Here is a 20,632-nt window from a genome sequence, read left to right as displayed (position 1 = left end):
GCAGGTATGCCTGGTTGCCACATACCCAATACCCAATAAGTGCCATGAGGGCCGCTGTCCCTTTCCTCATGTCCGGAATTGTGAGGGTCTTGTTGCAGTTTTTGTTTGACCCCATAATAGTTTTTCCGTCTCCATTGAAACACAGTTCATGGGGCCTCATTACACGGATGGCGGTAGGGATTTACCGGTACCGGTAAAATACCGGTACCGGTAAAATACCGGTACCGGTAAATCCCTACCGCCTTACTACGAGGTCCCTTTGCGGGTTGGGGGATTTAACGCCTGCTTTTTGCAGGCGTTAAAATCCAACCCGCTAAGGGACCTCGGAGCTAATTACGGCACCGCAAAATTGCGGTGCCGTAATTAGCGCCTTCCCCATTCCCATAGAGCCCTATGGGGCAGAAATGGGAATCGGTAAAGGGCAATGGCGGAAAGGGGATTTACCGCCCCTCCAACCTTGGAATGTGGCGGTAAATCCCCTTTCCGCCAAAGCGGTGCCGGTATTTTACCGGCATGAGCCATGGCGCTAATAGCACCATGGCTCACCGCCTACCGGGTAATGAGGCCCATAATCTATTTCTTTCTGTAGCTTGAATGGCTTTTCAATGGCAGTCACCCAGGTTAATTTTGAGATGTGCTCTCTCCATACTGGTGTACATGTTCTTTCTATCCACTGCAGTTTTTCTGGTGTCACACCTCGCAGCCCTTCAGCTTTGCACATTATTTCTTCATCTTTCCACTTATTTTCTGAAAATAATGTCCCTTGTATTATAAAAAATGGTTCTTCCAAACATATCACTCCTTCCGCTTTCGGGTAACAGGTCTTCGCGTTCTGCAGCATTTTAAAAGTTACCTCGTGTGCCTGGAAGGTGTTTTTAATTCTGCACAACGTGAGATGAAGGAGACATTGGGCATCCACAATAGGCAAATCTTTTGGTAGCAATACTTTGGGTGTACCTGAAGCATGGGGAATGAGGGAGCAGACATAGCAACTCTCATTTGTTGTTTGTTTTGCAGTTGCACTCATGTCTGCATATCATTTATTTGTCTGGTGGGGGTGTCGTGGGTCTTCCATCTTGTCCAGTCCCAACCCGTAATACTTGTCTTATTTTCTCCTCCCCACCTCCCTTTTCCTCCTATTATTCCTAAGATATTTCCCGGCTTTACGTGCGAGGAGCAGCCTAGACCCTCCTTTGTTCCCTCCGCCCCCCTTTTCCCATTCATCATTTAATGCTGTGTATCTCACTGCCATCTCTTCATTCTCTTTCTTAATTCTATCAGGTAGTGTGTTCTCTGTCGTGGGGGTGTTCACATGCGTGGGCACGCTGGTGGGGGTGTTGTACAGCCATGATATAACAGAAGGGTTACGATCATTTAAACCGTGGGCATTGTAATCGGAGACATTTGGCGGGGAAGTTGTGCTATTCTGTATTTTATCCTGCATTCTTTCAGTTGGCGAGGTAGCTGCTTTGGGCGGTTTCATGTTATATCCCCATACAAGTTTAGATCCGTCCCACACCAGAAAATCACCTTCTTTAATGTTCGCAATTGTAGTTTGATTTGTTACATTATTCCCGTTGTTCCCTCCCCCCTCGTTCATCTCGATAGAGATGAACGCTATAAACCAATAGGTAACCAAGCCAAACAGTATTGTGAAAAACAATGTAATGCACACAGACAATCCACACTTAGACGAATATCTAAATTTTTCAGCTAAAACATCTCTACATTTAATCAATCTATTCGTTGCAGGCTGCCCGTTTGTTCCCATGGTAGTTCCTGTTTGAAATATAAAAGTGCATTAAGTACGTGCATGTAAACATTTTTGTTGGCACTGTATGTACCAGGAAGTTATAGAGAGGGAGAAGGTCGAGGGGGGTTGGAGGGAGAAAGGGGTGCACAGAGAAGGGAATTGATAATACATATATTTTACACCGTTATTTTCAATTAAACAATATTTTTTTTAGTTTTTTTCATTTATCTCGATCAATAACCTGTAATAGAATAGTTTCGTTAACAGCTTAATTTACCAGTTACATTCTTCCATTCATCTGTTCATGTTTACTCATCATTTCCATTATTTTGGTTTGCTGTTGTCTGTGCCTCCCCATCCATTTCTTCCTGCACACTATTATATGCCTTCCGTACGTCCGTCAAATGTATCCAGTACCTGAGTTCCTTCACTTTTACAGCTGTGGGTGTACAAAACACTACTTCGTATGGCCCATGGAACCTTGGGGCATTCCACCGGCGCACAAAGCTCCGGACATAAATGAACTCTCCTGGCATTAATTGTCCTTGTGTGTCCTGTTCCATAAAGGGCACTGTTGTGTTCCCTTCCTCCCTGGTAAATGGTGGTGAGAGCTGCCTTGAAATTGCACGCGCTGCCCTAGTTAGCTTCTTCAGGTAATCTGTGAATTCATCTCCTAATATTGTGGCGCTTCTGTGTGCATCTGAGTGTTGGCGCAGTGGAGAATGTGCTGTGTGGATCCGTCTCACTGTCACGATTTCGTGCGGGGACAGATGGTCATCCTTACTCTGCTGATTCCTTAACTCAAACAGTGCAAGGGGTAAGCAGTAGATCCAGTTTTTCTTTAACGAAAAACACAATTTAGACAATCTTCCTTTTAACAGGCCATTCATCTTCTCGACAACGCCGTTACTTTGAGGATGATAAATTGAGCATAGTTTATGTTTTATTCCTAATAATGTAGTCACTTCCTTGAAGAGTTTGTTTACAAAATGAGTGCCGTTGTCTGAGCGAATCACGTCACAAATTCCCCAGCGTGGTAACACTTCCCTCACTAGGAACTTTGCAGCGCTCTTCGCATCAGGGCGTGCACATGGACCGGCTTCCACCCACCTGGAGAATGGACATACAACCGCTATCATGTAGCGTGCCCCATTACACCTCTCCCCCATGTCCGCATAATCAATGTGCAGTTCTCTGAAGGGTCCTGTTGGTTTTGGAATTGTCCCCCTAAGTGTCCGTAGGGCCATCCCGGAGTTATATATTTGGCAAGTCGTGTACTCCATTGTCAACCTGGATATGTGTTCCTGGAGACATGGCACAAACCAATCTTCCTGTATCTCTGCCACAATGTGTTGTTTAGTATTGTGCGCTGGAAAGTGTAACTGCTGGAATGCTATTTCTAACAGTTTGATGGGCATCACTACTTTTCCTGAGTTATGTTGGCGCCACAATAAATCTGTTGCCGATTGGCTGCAACCTCTCTTTTCCCACAACGCTTTTTCTTCATTACTTGCACTTTCCTGCAACTCTAGTATTTGCGATATGGGTATGGCATTGCATCCTTTTGGAAGGTCTTCGCTTGTCTGGTGCTACAATAAGTACTCACCTGCTCTGTCTTTCAAAATACGAAGCCTCCTTGGCAGCAGCGTCTGCTGCCACGTTCCCCAAAGACACAACGTCGGTGTTAGATGTATGTGCTTGGCATTTCACTATTGCGACCATTGTTGGGCCTTTTAGGGCCTCAATCAATTCCTTCAACAGTTAGGCATGTTGCACTGGGGTCCCATCCGCCCTTCGAAACCCTCTCCGCCCCCACCGAGCTAGACCTCCGTGTATGGTGGTCGTCATGTAAGCTGATTCTGTGTATATTGTCACTGCGCAACCTTTGGCTGCATGTAATGCTTCTATTAGGGCGATAAGTTCTGCGGCCTGGGCTGAGAAATGGGATGGTAGGCGGTATTGTACTAATACTTCATACTCACCTTCTTCTAGCCTCACTACTGCTAGTCCCACATGTTTCTCTCCTGTGTCCATGTCAATTGATGCTGACCCGTCTACAAAGTACACCTCTCCTTCGCTCAGGGCATTTTCACACACCACCGTGTCCTCCCCCGTTTCTCCTGTGTATTTTGCACAGTTATGTTCCTGCATGTCCTCTAGTGTGCATGGTTCTGTGATGAATGTTGCTGGGTTTACTCTCTTGCACCTCACTACGTGAATATTGCCGCTGGACAATATTATTTCATAGGCAGTTGCTCGCTGTGTAGTTAGTGTGCTTTTTGATCTTTCCAGTATCGCAAACAATGAGTGTTCCACGAACAGCATGACAGAGCACCCCATTACTATTGTGGCACTTTTCTCAATGGCGAACGCAGTGGCAGCGAGAGACTGCTCGCATGCGAAATGGCCTTGCATTACTGCATCCAATGTGCTGCTATAGTAAGCTAATGGTTTGTGTCCTAGGGAAGTCTTTTGTGTTAACACAGACGTCATGAGAGTCCCCTTGCAATGTGAGAACAGGTAAAATTTGCGCTCATAATCAGGATTGGCGAGTACTGGGGCACTCGAAATCAGCTCTTTTAGTGACCCAAACGAGTCACTCATTTCTTTTGACCACTCTATTTTCCTGTTCTCTTGCTGGGCCTCTTTGAGTTCTTGCAGCAAAGGTCTGGTGTAAGCTGCATAATCTAGTATCCATGCTCTGCAATAGTTACACATTCCTAAGAATTTTTGCATCTCCTTCACTGTGGTTGGTTCTCTCACTGACCTTATTGCTTCCACTCTGTCAGGTATTATTCTTTTCCCGTCTTTTGATATCAGCTGCCCCAGGTACAGAACTTTTGACTGACTGTATTGTAGTTTCCCTTTGTCCACTTTGTACCCTTTATGGGCCAGCAGTGTCAAGAAGGTAACTGAGTCTCTTCTGCACATCTCTTCACTCTGTGCGCAGACGAGCAAATCGTCTACGTACTGAATGATCGTGCTTTCGACTGTTAGGTTACCCAGGTCTTCGTGTAGTATGCGGTTGAATATGCTTGGACTCTCACAGTATCCCTGAGGTAGCCTGCAATGCTTGTCTCTCTTCCCCCCTAGTGTGAATGCTGTCAGGTATCTGCTTTCTTCTGCCAAGGGGATGGAGAAGAATGCATTTTTCAAATCCACCACTGTGAAATGTGATGCCGTTTTCGGGATACTGCACAATATGGATGCAGGATTCGGGACCAAAGGAAATTCTTTTTGTATGACGTAATTTAGGGGGCGTAAATCTTGGATCATCCTCCATGCCCCTCCTTTTGCTTTTTTGATCGGATAGATACAAGTGTTACATGGGGAGTTAGAGGGCACTATTATTCCCTGTGCTAGCAATGCACTTACTGTCTCTTTTATCCCTTCCTCAGTTTCACGGGACAATGGGTATTGCTTCACTCGGGGCACAATTGCCCCGGGTTTGAGCTTTATCACAACTGGTGACAATCCATGCAACAAGCCTACATCATGGGGGCCTGTTGTCCACAAATTGTTTGGCACCAGTCGCATGTCGTCATCAAAAAATGGCGGCGGTGCTCCCACCACTGCCATCAACTGTACGGGCACTTGTCTTGTTTGAATTAAAATGTCACAGGGTATTGCTATTTCCATTATTATCTCGCCATCACTCTCTGAAAAGAGATCCTCATCAGACAAGTCACGTAGGGCGATATCAGCATTGATGCATAGTACAGTGCGCCATTCACACCTGTCTATGTCCATCCCAATTTCTGCGATCCTTTTGGCTGATACTTGCACAGCATGCAGGTCTAAGGATACCACTGAACCTGGTGCTATGTCTGGGCGTACTATTGGGCGGAAGATGAATTCTGCTGGTATCCTCCACTCTAACTTTTTTAGCTCGGGCACTACTTGGGCTAGTGTTTTTAATCCTTCAATAAACATTTTCTCGTCCACGGGCATGCCGCGTATTTCAGGTGCCGTTGCTCGTACTACTAGCATCACGCGTAATGGGCATATTCCTGGGGTTGAGCACACTATCCCTCTTTCTGTGAACGATATTGTCATATTGAGCTTGCTGAGAAGGTCCCTTCCAAGCAGGTTTATTGGTGATTGTTCATAATAAAGTAAGGGTGTCTATCGTTTTACCCCCCACTGTCACATCCAAATCTTCTGTGTAAGGAACTTCAATTACAGCCCCAGAGAACACCTGCGTCTCTAACTTCCGGTTAGATAGTGGAAACCGGCCTTCACGGATACATGATTTCTCAGCTCCCGAATCCACCATAAATATGAACTGCTTGTCTCCTATCTGCGCCCCTACCAATGGTTCCTCCCCTGCATCATAGGTGGTAGATAGAACTGGACACGCAAGTGTTCTCTGTGGGCTGTCCTATGCTGGTTGTCTCATTGTCCCCCCCTGGCTGAAGACATTCCCTGAAACTACTGACACACCACTATAGGGGGCCGGGGCTGGTGCTCCATTGACATTCGTTGCAAAAGGGTTGCCGGGGGTGTACTGCATATTGTCGTTGTTTGGTGGGTGATTCTGTGTCCTATAATGATGTGCTTGTCTTTGCTCTGCATACCCCTGTTCTTGGTCCCTCTGTTGTCGTCCCATTGGGAGACCGTAGGGCTTCCTGGGTGGGGGTTACCATATTGTTCCATCTCTTGAAAGCTGTTTGGCCTGTTCCTGCATTCTCGGGAAAAGTGTCCCCATCTCCCGCAATTCCAACAACTTCCCTGCGCACCTCTAGGACCTTGTCATCCATTCCCTCCATTCCCCCCGTACCCTTGTCCACCCCCTCTGCGTCCTCTGTACCCACCTCGTCCCACTCGAGGGGCCCAATCTTGCCACTGCGAACCTTCGTTCTGCTCCTGCTCGTTCCACTGTGGTTGTCTTGCTCCTGCCCAATTTGTTGCCACCCTCCCCTGTATTGCTACCAGCCCCTCCTCCTCTTCCTCTCCCTCCCTGCTGTGTGGGAGCGCGGCTACTGCTGCAGCGACCTTCACCAGTTTTGTCTGTACTAACTTTGCCTCGTCTGCCAATCTTTTTTGCGCTATTTCCTTTTCCCTCTCCTTTATCCTTTTACAGTGATGAACTATTATGCTCTGTATTTCGGGCCACCCTTTTGCTTCGATACCTGCAATTTTGTCGAGTGCTTTTTGCGCCTCTTTAGGGAGCCCTCTCTTTATTATAAAGTAAAATAATGAGGTTGACTGATACCAGGGCGTGCCCGTTTCCGCTCTCCACATCTCCTGGACCCGAAAAATGTAATCCATAGCATCTTCTCCATCATTCATCGTACATTGCATTACTGACTGCAAATCTGGGGTGCCTGGAAATGTTTCTCTTAACGCGTCCCACACCCTTGCACGTACTGTGTTAAAAGAGGCGCCATCATGGCGATCGCAGTCTAACGTTACTCCCGGGAAGCCAGCCTTTACCCATACTCTATCAGCTTGATCCCCAACTGCCGATACTAGCAAACTCTTCACATCACCTATTGCTTACGTCACCCCGGCTGCGTGTTTCTCAAATGCGTATATCCACTTACTTGCCCCTCCTGATAGCGATGGTAATAGTTTTAATAAATTGGCCTTGTCCATCTGAGCCCAGGGTATGTAATTTGGCCTCCCTCCTCCCCTGTGTATTAGTGGGAGTTGTAAATTCCCCTTTGTTTCCTTGCCTGTACTCACCTTCATTCCTTCCTTTCCTAGTGGCGCCATTTTCCCCAGCCTATTCCTTAGTCGCCCTGCCCATTCTTCTTCCATTGTTCTTCTTGAACATGCACCATCCAACCCCTCATTTCCTCCTCCCATCGCCATACTTAATCTTTCACCTTCCTCTGAGTCCTCTTCTATATCGCACAATAATTCCTCTCTACCTCCTGTGGCCATAATCTCATCGTCAGTATGTTCCTCCCTTTCCTCTACTTGTGTTCTGAACAGTATCTCTCCCTTCTTCCACCCTTCCTCTATTGTTTTATCATGACCCTGTGTTCTTGTTGTCAACTCTGACCAAGCAGTGTTAACCCCACTCTGTTCACATATGCTTTTTATTCTCGAGAGCTCATCTTTTGCTACGGAGAGCCTAGTCTCTAAATCTTCTGTTAATTTCTCTATATTTACTGTGGGTGTACTTACCTGGTCGCGCTGTCTATGGCTTTCATATGGTGGGGGTGCCGTCGGCCCTCGAGTCGTAGTGACTGTTGTTGGGGGCACATATGTCGGGTCACTGTATCCTTCTGCGGGCACTGGCTTATTTAGTACTGGGTACAATTTAGTTACCTCTACTTGTGGTTCCCCTTCTTGCAACACCTTGTCGTCTCTCGGTATCAGCAATGGTTTGTCAGTGGTAGATGGTAAATCAGTACTGAGCTCTCTTTTTTTTGGGAGGGGGTACTTCTTCAAACAATCTCCATAGATCTAGTATTTCTCTCCTATTGTGTAACTGCTTCCCCTTGTATTTTAAACAAATGCATGTTGCAACCATATCCAGGACACTCTTATCAAATGATCCTCCTTCTGGCCATATTTGGGGTAACCCTTCCCCCTTCAGTTCTGTAATCCACTGATCGTGATATTTCTTAATGCGTTAAGCATGTCCAGGTAGATTCTTACAAATATGGGCCGATGGTGTTTCTGCCCCCATGGTGTGTAGTTTGCCCTATGTATCACTAGATATATCTGTATGTATATGTGTATCTCTGCGTACAAGAATCTGTGTGTTTTCACCACCTGGACAATATGGGAGTGGGTGTGCACTGCTTATACTCTGTATAGTTTAGGGGGTACATACAAGAGCAAACCACATTTTGTACACTACCTATATCTTCAGCACACTTATTAAAAAAAAAAAAGTCATTTTACTGCATCAGGCTCATCCCCGTAAAATTTCTTCTGGTCACACTTACCATGGCCGTACCATAATTATGCACTGTTTTATCACTTTCACACATTCATCTTGACAAAATATGTTCTGACACATGTGATACATACACACAAATAAGCAACACTCTATTCACAGCTCAATTTGTAATCCCTTTCCTCCCTTCCTAGTTGTCTTTCTTTTTAAATCTGATATAAATTATTTTTTTTTTTTTTCAGTCCTAACGCTGTTTTGTACCCAGGAACTCAGAGAGAAGAATAGAAAGAATATCAGTTACTAATGTATTCACCGTGTCTCCCTTTTACCAGACACCTTTATCTTATTACCTCTTCATATATTCCCAGTACTAGTCAAGATAGCACTATGCAGCGCCGCCTTCTACCCCCTTGCGGAGCTAGGTTCCCGTCTCTTTATCTCTTTTCACCTCTTGATCCTACTGGCCATATGCAAAGAAAAAGTAGAGAAAGTCTAGAGTGGTTCTTAGTATTCCCAAAGTGCCCCTTTTTAAATAACCTTGTTTCCTGTCCTGTTTTCCTCCCCTGCTCCCTTTATGGTCGCTCGCACTTAATACTCACGTGCCCGTCTTGAACCGAGAGTCTCCGAACTGGGTGCGTCCAAGCAGTGTTGCCGTACGCTCAACGGTCAGCCCTGGCTGCGGCGAGCGGTACTCAAAGGGGATTTTTCAACCGGGATCCTGTACCCTCTCTCTGTTGAGTGCGCACTTCTAAGCGTACCCGTCGCCGTTGGCGGGCAGCCTACCGGAGCCGGCGCACCGTGCGTATCCCTTTTTGACCGGAGATTTTCGTGCCAAAGGGGACGGTAGGGATGTATTTAAGGAAAAAATGATCACGCTGTTGGGGTCACCACTGAAGGCGAGCGTCCCCTGATAGTACGATCCTCCCCGCAATGAGAGACAATAATGGACTCTCCCAAGATGGGAATAAGGCTAAGACAAAGTGCGGGTGAGCTTAATGGGAGTTTATCTAAGTCACAATTAGGGCATGCAAAGGACTCTGCAAACTCCGAGAGCGCTCTGTCTGACATTAGCAAAGACAGGCGTATATATTTACATAATGCGTCACAAGAACCTACACACTATAGGGGGCACATGTTCGTGGGGATTGGGTGGCGATGACTAGCTATAGGTGTAGCTGTGATGTGTTACGGCGTGGTTGGTGGACGTCACTGGTTGCTAACGTGGGCCGGGCAGGTCAGCTGGGCTCATCCGGGCGGCGGTGTTGTGCCAGGCGTGGCCAGTGTCATTGATGAACGTCTTCGTTGGCTTTCTGCCCTAAGGCCACGCACACCGCATTCATTCATCACCGCAATATTATCTTCCCCTGTAAATCCTACAATAGGTTATTATACAGGTTAATACAACACAGGAGGAATGCACCTAGAGCGGGGTCCTTTGGTGATATATCAATACATGGTTACCATCATTCTGTTGGCCGGGTATCATAGGTCACGAGGTTGGGTCTCAGGGCAAGGGGTGAGCTGTCCAAGTTTTCGTGTCTCGTTAGAAGTCATTATGAATGGGTTCCTACAGTGTTGCTATAATATTGGGTGTCCTAATTTTACAGGGGCCATTAACCTGGGGTGAACTGGTGGGTCGTGGAGCCTAAGAAAGGGCGCCTTTTGGCCTGTGTCTATGGCAGGGGTTTGCTGATGGGTTGTAAATAATTCAGGTGGCTGGTTGCGGCCATGGGAGCTGCGGGGGAACGTGAATGCTTGAGGCGGCTCCAGCCGAATTGGGGGAGGTGAGGCACAGCAGCCCGGGCCTCTGTCTTTCATCTGGCAGGCTTCACTGGGGAGGGAGGGGAAGTGGCCTTGGATATGCCCACAATGGTATTTTCATTGTGTGTTTGCAGGTTATACAAAAAGACATACTAATTTATATATTGTACAATACTCATTGAGCTTTTTCTCTACAGCTTACATGTCTACATTGTTAGTGCCTTTACATGGCCATTTCAAATGCGTTACCTATACCAATGTTGCTATTGTTACCTATATGTTATGCATTTAACAACCACGACATTTTGTTACATTCTATGCATGCACAATAAGCGAGGTAGTTTTAAGGTTGGCGGGAGCACACTTTACATGAGCTCCCAATGCGGTTGCACTTGTTTTCTGTCGCGCTCTAGCAGCATTAGTTCAGTTATGGCATAGGCCCTTGGAGTACATTCTTTTGGGAGAAACATATAACATAAAACCCGGGACACTTCTCTTATTTGCGCATAGCTACAGGGATATGGGTATTTCAACCAGAATGCCACATGAACATAAAATGAATTCTGCCATCTTCATGGAGTCTATATATTTTGGAAAAAGGGTCATGGAGAGAAGAGTTTCATCACATGTAGTTTGCATATTATTATCTGGGGTCTCTACTTTTGTCGGGGGACCATTTTACAGTTCTTTTCCACCTCGGCCCTGCTGGCCGGGTCATACTGAGGACAGTGATACACTGCGGAAGGTGAATGTTACAGTGTTTGTTTCTAACACTAGCTCATGTCCGTCTGTTCGTGGGAACGGGCTCTCAGCAGATCTGCCAGGGAGCTCCGGCCGCAGGGATAAGTGAGAACTCTCCAAGGGTGGGGGCCGCGCTGCGGCGCACAGGGGCTCATGTCATTCTGGTTTCACAAAATGGTTTCTAGGGCCTTGCTTAATACAGCATGTTTGGTCAATGTGTCAGCCACTGGCCCACCCGCCACCTGGGCCCTGGTGGCAGGGGGGACCCCCGACGAGCCATGGACTCCACAAGAGGGGGACTGCAGGGGAGGGAGGGGTCTCTTGGACCCATTCTCCCCTACACTGGCTTCAAGTGCTCCAGAATTCTGCTCCCAGAGTGGCTTCTGGTGCTTCTTACCATGCCCACATTTCTGCCATCCTACTGGCCTTCCACTGGCTACCTGTGGCGGACAGAGTCAAATTTAAAATGCTCTGCATTGTCCATCACGCTTTTTATGAGCATGGGGCAGAGTATCTTTGGGATAAATTCTGCCCTTATGTTCCTGCTAGACCTCTTTGCTCAGTGAAATCCTTGTGCATTCAGGTGCCTAGGTTTCGTCGTGCTAGAATAGGAGGTCGCTCTTTTACGGTTGCTGCCTCTACTCTTAGGAACACTCAGCCATTTCCTATCCGTTCCATTGAAGATCATTTATCATTCTGACGCAAACTGAAAACGTTTATTTTTCTAGATCATGGCTAGAGTTATGTTTGCCTCCCGTGGTTCTTCTGCTATCAGCACCATGATGTGTTTAGGCGACCGACGCGCTATACAACATTTAATAATATAATAATGAATCTTTGTCAGAATGGGCGCACTTGTAAGTAAACTATTGTAACTACTGAGCACATGCCCGCTCAACAAAATGAAGGTGACGTTCAGAATGGCATGCCACGAAATATTATATACACTGGCTTCAAGTGCTCCAGAATTCTGCTCCCAGAGTGGCTTCTGGTGCTTCTTACCATGCCCACATTTCTGCCATCCTACTGGCCTTCCACTGGCTACCTGTGGCGGACAGAGTCAAATTTAAAATGCTCTGCATTGTCCATCACGCTTTTTATGAGCATGGGGCAGAGTATCTTTGGGATAAATTCTGCCCTTATGTTCCTGCTAGACCTCTTTGCTCAGTGAAATCCTTGTGCATTCAGGTGCCTAGGTTTCGTCGTGCTAGAATAGGAGGTCGCTCTTTTACGGTTGCTGCCTCTACTCTTAGGAACACTCAGCCATTTCCTATCCGTTCCATTGAAGATCATTTATCATTCTGACGCAAACTGAAAACGTTTATTTTTCTAGATCATGGCTAGAGTTATGTTTGCCTCCCGTGGTTCTTCTGCTATCAGCACCATGATGTGTTTAGGCGACCGACGCGCTATACAACATTTAATAACATAATAATGAATCTTTGTCAGAATGGGCGCACTTGTAAGTAAACTATTGTAACTACTGAGCACATGCCCGCTCAACAAAATGAAGGTGACGTTCAGAATGGCATGCCACGAAATATTATATGCCCTGGTTCTACACAATATTCTACAATGGAATAGCAGATAGTGGAAAGAAGTAAATCGATTCTCAATGCATGTATTGTTAATGTTATTGCAAAACTTGAACACAGTTATTTAAACAAATGCTACATACTGACGTTACAGAGGTAGTAGACATGAGAATGCTATAAATCACAGACAAAAGACAAAAAAGTCCACTTTAGTAAATATAGGCACTGCTTTCTTACATAACACCCTCTCTTGTTTTAGTGCCTCAACCGAGAGCAAGGAGTTCAGTGGATTATGAAAGAAAGATTTCCATCATTCTTGAAAAGTGACTGCTACTTTGAATACAGGTACAGTATTAAAATCTACTGACAAGAGCAAATGTTATATATTATGGAGTGACCTGCAAAAACGTGAACTTTACTTAACTGTACACTGTAAAACATTTTATCACACCTCATATCTCTGTGTGTTCCTCAGCTTTATATCAAACAATGGATTCTGTAACAAGTGCAAGAAACAGATCAATGAAACACCCAATTTTGTATATTTATCTCACATGTGTCAAATATACCTAACACCCTTCCTTCTTTGGTGATTATTTACCCTTACTATTGTTTCCCCTCTTCCTTGTCAGGTTAATGTTTTCTAGGAAAAGGTGTAAAAAAGCCCTTCATATTTTAGCCTGATAGATTTCAGGAACGAAAGGGTCTCTTCCTCAGCATGGATTGTAGAAATTAAACAGAATCTTTAATTGTAGTGACAAACAATTTGAGTACAAGTGGACACAGGAAGTAAAGATCAATTGGTCAAAATCATAGGTATTAACAGAATCAAAATCATGCTCGGCCTTGACAATGAAGAATTTTGCTTTCAATTGGTGTCCTGACAAGATACGCTACCTTGGGATCTGGCTGACTAAAGATGTGTCTAAAATGATGGAGGTCAACTTATCACACGTTGTCCAAAATATGAATTCAGACTTTAGAAGGTGGAATGAGTTACGACTAAGTCTATGGGGGAGTCTGTAACGCTCACCTGATTCTCGCAGAGGCGCCGGTCTTGACTGGGCAACTACCGTATCTTCAAAGGTGATGTGTAGCACCCGGTTGGCTCTTTGGGCTGGACCTCTGTGCACTGTATGCCTGACTTCAAGAGTGAGATGTCTTAGGTAAGTGAATGCCGAGCTCTCCATCTGCCTCGGGGCAGGGTGCTGTAACCAGTTTCTTCACTGGGTAGGTAGCGCAGGCCTCTTGACTTCAGAGGACTGCTGTCCGTCGTTTACTGCACGAACGGTAAGTTTCGAGTAATTCTATTGTCTTTAAAGTCTTTAGTAATGATGTCTCTTGTTTTGCAGGGTTCCGGCGATGGCGGATGGCGGGCTGAAGTGAGTTGAAGATGGAGTCCGTGTGATGAATAGAAGCGCCTGGAAACACGTAAGTAAGCGCTTGTTGCCTGCTTCACGATGCGCTCTAACTGTCTTTTTATTTTGCAGGTACGAGTTCGGAGCGGCTGCTGGGTGCCGGAATACCCACTGGGTTAGATGTGGAAAGGAGTAATGGCACGTGAGTATTAAAGTTCCCCAATGTCTTTAAACGCACCTTGTTTTGTCTTTCAGATGCGGGATGCAGCGCCGAAGGCCTCCGGAGCGTGCGAAGAGTTGGTAAGCTTTTGTCTTTCAGATGCCGGAATGCAGTGTGAAGACCTCCGGAGCGCACGAAGAGTAGGTAAGCCTTTGTCTTTCAGATGCCGGAATGCTAACCTGTTCTTTCTTGTCTTTATAGGTGTTGCTGAAGACTGTATTCAGGATGGTAAGCCTTTTTCCTTAGGCCCAGGATCCGATGCAGAAGACACGATGAGCGTTCTGCTGCAGAGGATGCAGAATAACGCAAAGCAAGATTCATCCACCGGGTGTGGTTTAAATAGCCTCCTGTAGTGCTTAGGTGTCTCCTTCCACAGCCACGCCTAGGTAAGAAAAGAGTTCCTGCTTTCCAGAAGAGTTCCAGTGTTCTGAATCTAGGGAGTGGCTCCTGCCCCACCCAACAGGAAATGTAGTTCCAAACAGAAGAGGATCAGAGGCTCAACTGGCAGGCAAGTAAGCAGCATGGTCTGCTGCAGGTAAGTCCACCCAAGCATTATGAGCCCGGCGCTTCCAGCGCTGGGACTGGGCATATTTATGAGCCTGGTGCCACTGGCGCCAGGACTGGGTCCAAAAGGTCCCAATTGGGACTGGTTGGCACTCGGAACCTGGCTTATGGATCTGCTTCCAAGGGAGTTGGGAAAACCCTGACCTTTTGGAAGCAGAGATCATGACAGAGAGTGCATGCAATTAAAATGACGACAACTCCAATAATTAACTATGTATTAAGCATGATTCCCTTGCCAATCAAAAAGTGCTATCTGAAGAAAATTGAGAACTTGATCCAGTCCTTCCTGTGGGAGGGTAAACAGCCACGTCTAAAACTATGGAAAGTACAACTTTCACAAGAATGTGGTGGTCTGGGGGTTCCAGACTTTGAAAATTATCATTTGGCGTTTGGGACACAACATTTGGTTCCTTTCATAGAAAATTCATCTGATGGCTGGACAATGGCGGAAGCAAGTAGATCTTCTCCACTTTCCCCCAGGGCAATTCTGTCTACGGTGGATGGAACAGGATATAAATCGTCTCTACCAACTGCATTTGTAAGGTCATGTTGGAAAGATCTCTTGAGAAAGAGCAAAAAGAATGTTGTTTCAGACTATGGATTTTCTTCGCTCTGGTTAAATCCAGACATTAAGTTGGATGGGAAGCCTCTTTTCTGGTTGAACTGGCTACTGGGAGGTGTACAGTGGCTTGAGGATCTTGTTGAAGGGGGAAAATGGATCAGTTTTAAAAGATTGACGCTAGTTAATTATCTCAACGATTGCACAATGGGGAGTATAGGAAGCTGAAGAAAGCTCTGGTGAACAAAATTCCAGATGGATGCAAGAGCTGGCATGTATGGCTGAGAGAATATAAATTTGAAGGTGGTATGGCTTCAAAGGTGTACAAAAATCTAGACCAGTACAAAGAACCAAATAAAGACTTACTGTCAAAATGGTCAGACATAATTGGTTCAGAGATGTCGGAGGGCAGATGGAGGAATCTGTGCAAGAATGTGGCTCTAACATCTTTGAATCTAGGAGAAAGATGTAGACGAATCAAAATTCTAAACAGAGTTTTTTGGACGCCACAAAGATTGCATGCAAGAGGTTTAGCTGATTCCGGTGCCTGTTGGAGGTGCAGACATGCTAATGGGACTTTGAACATATGATTTGGGACTGTTATGAGCTAAGATCTTTCTGGAGAGGGGTCACTTCGAAGATGAATGAGGTTCTTCTGTTGTATGAAGATTATACTACTGTAATTTTGGGAGATGACATGGTGGAAGATCTCTCATTTCCACAGAGGAGTTGGATTTTCAGGGCGTCGAATTCCACCAATAAAATCACATTAAGAAAGTGGAAAAGTGAAGAAAGGCCGACAATTTCAGAACAAGTGTCAAGATTTGAGAAGTTAATCCTATACAGGGATAAGAAAATGAATTTATTTGATCAAATCTGGGGCAGATGTTTAGACTTGTAATATTGCTGTCAATCTGGTATAGGATTGAAACTTAATATCTCCTCTTTATAGGGTTTTGGGTACCCTAATTGTGATGATCCTAGATGTATATTTCTGTTCATGTGAAGTTTGTGTTTTATGTTGTATTATATATAAAATTAATAAACAAGTAAATAAAAAAAAGAAACCGTATTTAATTTTATAGTGTCAAAATATGGAAATGCCAATTTGGTGAAAACATAATTACTTTGTTTTATTCATTTTTGATCCATTAATTCCAACAGTTGTAAGAGAAAGCTTCACTGGTATCTTAATGTGTGTGTGTGTGTGTGTATTTTTAATGAACATTTTGGTGATTTGAATCTGGTTGTAATTTGATGTACTTTTATGGATATGGTTTTAATATGAAAACATTTTTTTTTTAGATGATTGATTAAAGCTGCCTCTTTAGTACAAAGTTGTACACATGCAAAATACAGTTGGTTACAGGCTTATTACTTATAAGAGAGCGCAAGTGATATGCAAATAATGGGTGGAGGCCATCTTTGAGTTAGAGTGTGATAAAAGGGGCAATAAATTACTTACTGACACTTTTTTTTACCGCACCGCCATACTTGTAATTTGACCCACTGTGTTCCGCGGGTGCTGGATTCTTATTTTCTTTTTCAAAAAGCAACTCCTGATTTTAAGTATCTGCATTTTGGTAAATGCTACAATATTTATCATGTTATTTAAATGATGGCTGCACTCTGATTGCATTCACACAATGTTTCTTTACATTTACTAACTAAAACAGCAGTGCAGGATTATGATTTAGGAATTTACTTTGTGTTTATCTGTCCAGAATTATTAGATTTAAGAAGGCATTTTAAATGTAATAATATTGGGTCGGTGTCGGAGGCAATGGGTTTTGTTTTGTGTTGATGTAAACTTTGTAACTGATTTATGTGAGTATGTTTAAACGTTTGCAAAGGAAATTTCGAATCTAGTCTCTTTAGCAAGATTGTTTTTAGGTGCACTTGGTATATTTTAAGGAAAATGATTCTAATATTATCTTTTTAATGTGTTTTAATCATGTTTGTTTTGAAAATCTATTTTGTAAATGGCGTAAGCCGAAATAAAGTATTACTACTACTAGCAATGCAAGGGTCATTGGTTTCTTTTCCGGATAGCTCCATGTTCAGAATTTGGACAGCTGTCATCTTGATGATTAGCAAGGTATCTGCATTTCAGTGCCTCACCGAGGTTATCATTTTGATTAGGGTTTTATCGCTGAGGCATGCATTTCTAGAGAGAAGAATGAGTGATCTGTGCCAATGTTGCTTTTAAGTACAGGTTAGTGGAGTGCTCCTTGCACATTAATAAGCCAACGCTTACTAAAGGGGAGACAGGAATGTCTGTGATCAACATGAAGCCTTGGAGGGGAGGATCCACAAATGAAGACTGAGTAGCAGGCCGTTACCGCAGCTCCTCAATGCACTACCATGTAAAGAATGTTCCTTACCCTGACACCTTGGATTTGCACGGTGCTGCTCGTTTGCTGTGTTTTCGTCACCCTTGATTTACACGTCTGCACTTTCAACATGCCATTTTCGGCACAGGCGTTTTCGGTGACTTTTCTCTTTTAAAATACAAATGTGTTGTATGTTTGGGGTAGGGATTTGGGTGGGGGTGGGTTAGATGAGGAATTCGACAAGCCCCCATTTAAAAAAAAAAAAAAAAAAAAAAAAAGGAAAACGATTCAACAAAAACACCTCTGTCATGTGGAAAGTGCAGACGTGTAAAACACTGGCGGTGAAAACACATGGATCTTGTGCCACTTCACCTAACTGAAGGGACTGCCCAAGGATCATCTGTGCGAGGCGTCATCCTGAAGCATTAAACAATGAAGATTACCCCCGCTATAAGCACAGGGAGTCTTGATTCTATTAAAGACAAGGAGGCGAGCATTGCTCCCCTGACAGAATGCGCTCCGGACCTGGCCATATCTACTCCTGCCAACTGCATCACTGCTCGCATCCATCTCGTTATGGTGGCTGTTGCGACTGCTTTGTATGGTTTCCTGCATGCTATGAGCCATGGGCCTCATCTCTGCTGTCCTATGCTCGTATTCCTTTATGCAGGCTGCTACGCACCACTTGGGATGTTCGTGTAGGTAGGGATACACTATTGCTGAGGAACCGGTCTTGGTTCTCCTGACCAATGAGACTCCTTCTGGTCCATACACCTTTCTGTTCACATCCAGGGCTCTAACGTCTGCTACTCTCCTACAGGAGACTAGGCACAAGAGAATCGCTAGTTTGTCTGACAGTTGTGTCAATGACAGATATCTGTTCCCCGGCCAATCGGCCAGCAATTTTAGCACTACTGATACGTCCCCTAGGGCGTCGTACCTTGGTTCTGGAGGTCTCCTAAATCGTATTCCTCTAAGGAGTCGAACGACTGCTGTGTTCTCACCTACAGGCATGCCTTCGATGGACAAGTGTCCCGCTGATATGATAGACCTGTACACTCCTATCTCCACTAAAGGGGCCAAAACGGGATGAACATTTCTCCTTTTGCACCATCGCGACCATCTGCTCTAAGCTGCGTCATACTGCAGTGAGCTGCACAGCTTGAGTTGAAATGCCTGGGAGATTGCAGCATCTCCTGCTATTATGAACGCCAGCAGAGACAGAGTCCCTCTCACTCTCAGAGGATGATATGACCCAGCTGGGTCCGTGAGAAGGTTGTCTCCTGGTGGCAGTACCCTCGGATAATCTATCACTAGCTCCAACATCGTCGGGAACCACACTTGTGACTTCCATATTGGAGCCAGAACTATCATCCTTGCTCTATCTCTGTGAACTTTGTCTAGTACCCTGTTCATCATTATGAATGGTAGGAACGCGTAGTGAGTGTCTCCCCTCCAGTCTTGGAGGAATGCGTCTACTACTGCGGCTTTCGGATCTAACCTCCTGCTGAAATACCTGCTCTTTTGAGCATTCAGTCTGGCTGCAAATAGATCAGTATGTGCTGGTCCCCACAGATCCTCTATCTGTCGGAAGACGCTCCTGTCCAGCATCCAGTCGCTGGAGTCTGATAAGTGTCTGGAATTCCAGTCCTCTACTACATTTAGCGAACCTGGGAGATATTCCGCTACTACCGAGGCCCCTGATATGAAGCAGGAGTGCCAGAAATCTTTGGCTAACTCCGCTAGTAATTTGGACTTTGTCCCTCCTAAGTGATTGATGTATCTCACTGCTGATATGTTGCCCATCGTCAGCAGGATATGCGCGTTCACTCTGCCTTTCGTGAAGACTTTGATTGTGAATGACCCGCCTAGTAGCTCCAGATAGTTGATGTGCATCTTGAGCTCTTCTGCGCTCCATTTTCCCCCCGTTTCTAGCTCCCCAGCCTGCTCTGCTGGTGTCCGACTCTATCACTAGATCGGGTCGGTCTCCAAATATGGCCTTGCCGTTCCAGGCGTCCATATTCTGTAGCCACCATTCCAGCTCTGTCTTAGATTCTGCATTGAGGGGTACTGCTTGGTGGTTGGTACTTTAGCCCTTGCTTCAGGTGTTTTGGAAATATTGCTTGGATCGACGGTGCCAGTAGATCCACTACTCTCGCTATCGTCCTCAGTGATAATAGTCTTTTGTCTAGGCAGCTCCTCATTTCTCTTTTTATGTCTCATCTTCCTGGCTGGTAACTCGAGGGTAGCTGACCTGGTGTCTATGACGAACCCCAGGAAGTCTATCCTCCTCGTCGGTACCACGTCCAATGTTTCCTGATTCACTAGGAAACCTAGTGATGCTAGGAGCTCCTTCACCCAGCCTGTCTGGTATAGGTGCGTCGCCTGCTGTTCACCATCAGCAGGATATCGTCCATATATATGATTATCCTTGTTCCCTTCTCTCTGATCGCTTCCACCATCGGCTTCATGAGCTTCGTAAAGGCCCATGGTGCTGAGGCTAGACCAAATGGCATTGTCGTAAATTGCCAAAATTGTCCGTCCCAGTCGAACGCTAGAAATGTCCGGTATTCCTCTTGGACTGGTATCGTGAGGTAAGTGTCTTTGAGATCGATCCTTGTGAGCCAGTCGTTTTGCCTGAGGATATCCCTGAGCTGGTGGATCACCTCCATTTTGAAATGGTGGTATGTCACCCAGCCGTTCAGTTCCTTCAAATTTATTACAGGCCTTACTTTGTCTTTCCTGTGTACCAGGAACATGTTGCTTATAAACATTGGTGGTTCGCTGCAGGGCTCTATCTCCCACTTCTGTGGCAGGCTCTGCAATTCTGTGTGTTGCTTCTCTTTCTCTAACTGCGCTGTGTGCATAGGTCGGGGGGTTGGGGGTTTGGGTTTGTATGGGTGTCTGTATAAACTCTAGCTGCAGTCCTTTGACCGTCTGAAGCACCCAGAC

The 20,632-nt window shown here is 45.3% G+C and overlaps 1 protein-coding gene across 1 annotated transcript in view; it reads left to right on the top strand.

Moving 5' to 3' along the window:
- The window catches only part of RGS22 (regulator of G protein signaling 22), a 1,706,064-nt gene that overhangs the window by 134,523 nt on the left and 1,550,909 nt on the right, over positions 1-20,632 (top strand). Inside the window, exon 5 of the mRNA XM_069621432.1 lies at positions 12,906-12,991. Within this exon, the coding sequence (XP_069477533.1) occupies positions 12,906-12,991 (86 nt within the window). The remainder of the gene's footprint in view (positions 1-12,905; positions 12,992-20,632) is intronic.

The sequence above is a fragment of the Ambystoma mexicanum genome, chromosome 5q, assembly GCF_040938575.1.
Source record: "Ambystoma mexicanum isolate Mex_15411 chromosome 5q, UKY_AmexF1_1, whole genome shotgun sequence".
Taxonomy (NCBI): domain Eukaryota; kingdom Metazoa; phylum Chordata; class Amphibia; order Caudata; family Ambystomatidae; genus Ambystoma; species Ambystoma mexicanum.
This window is presented reverse-complemented; position numbering and strand designations above follow the sequence as displayed.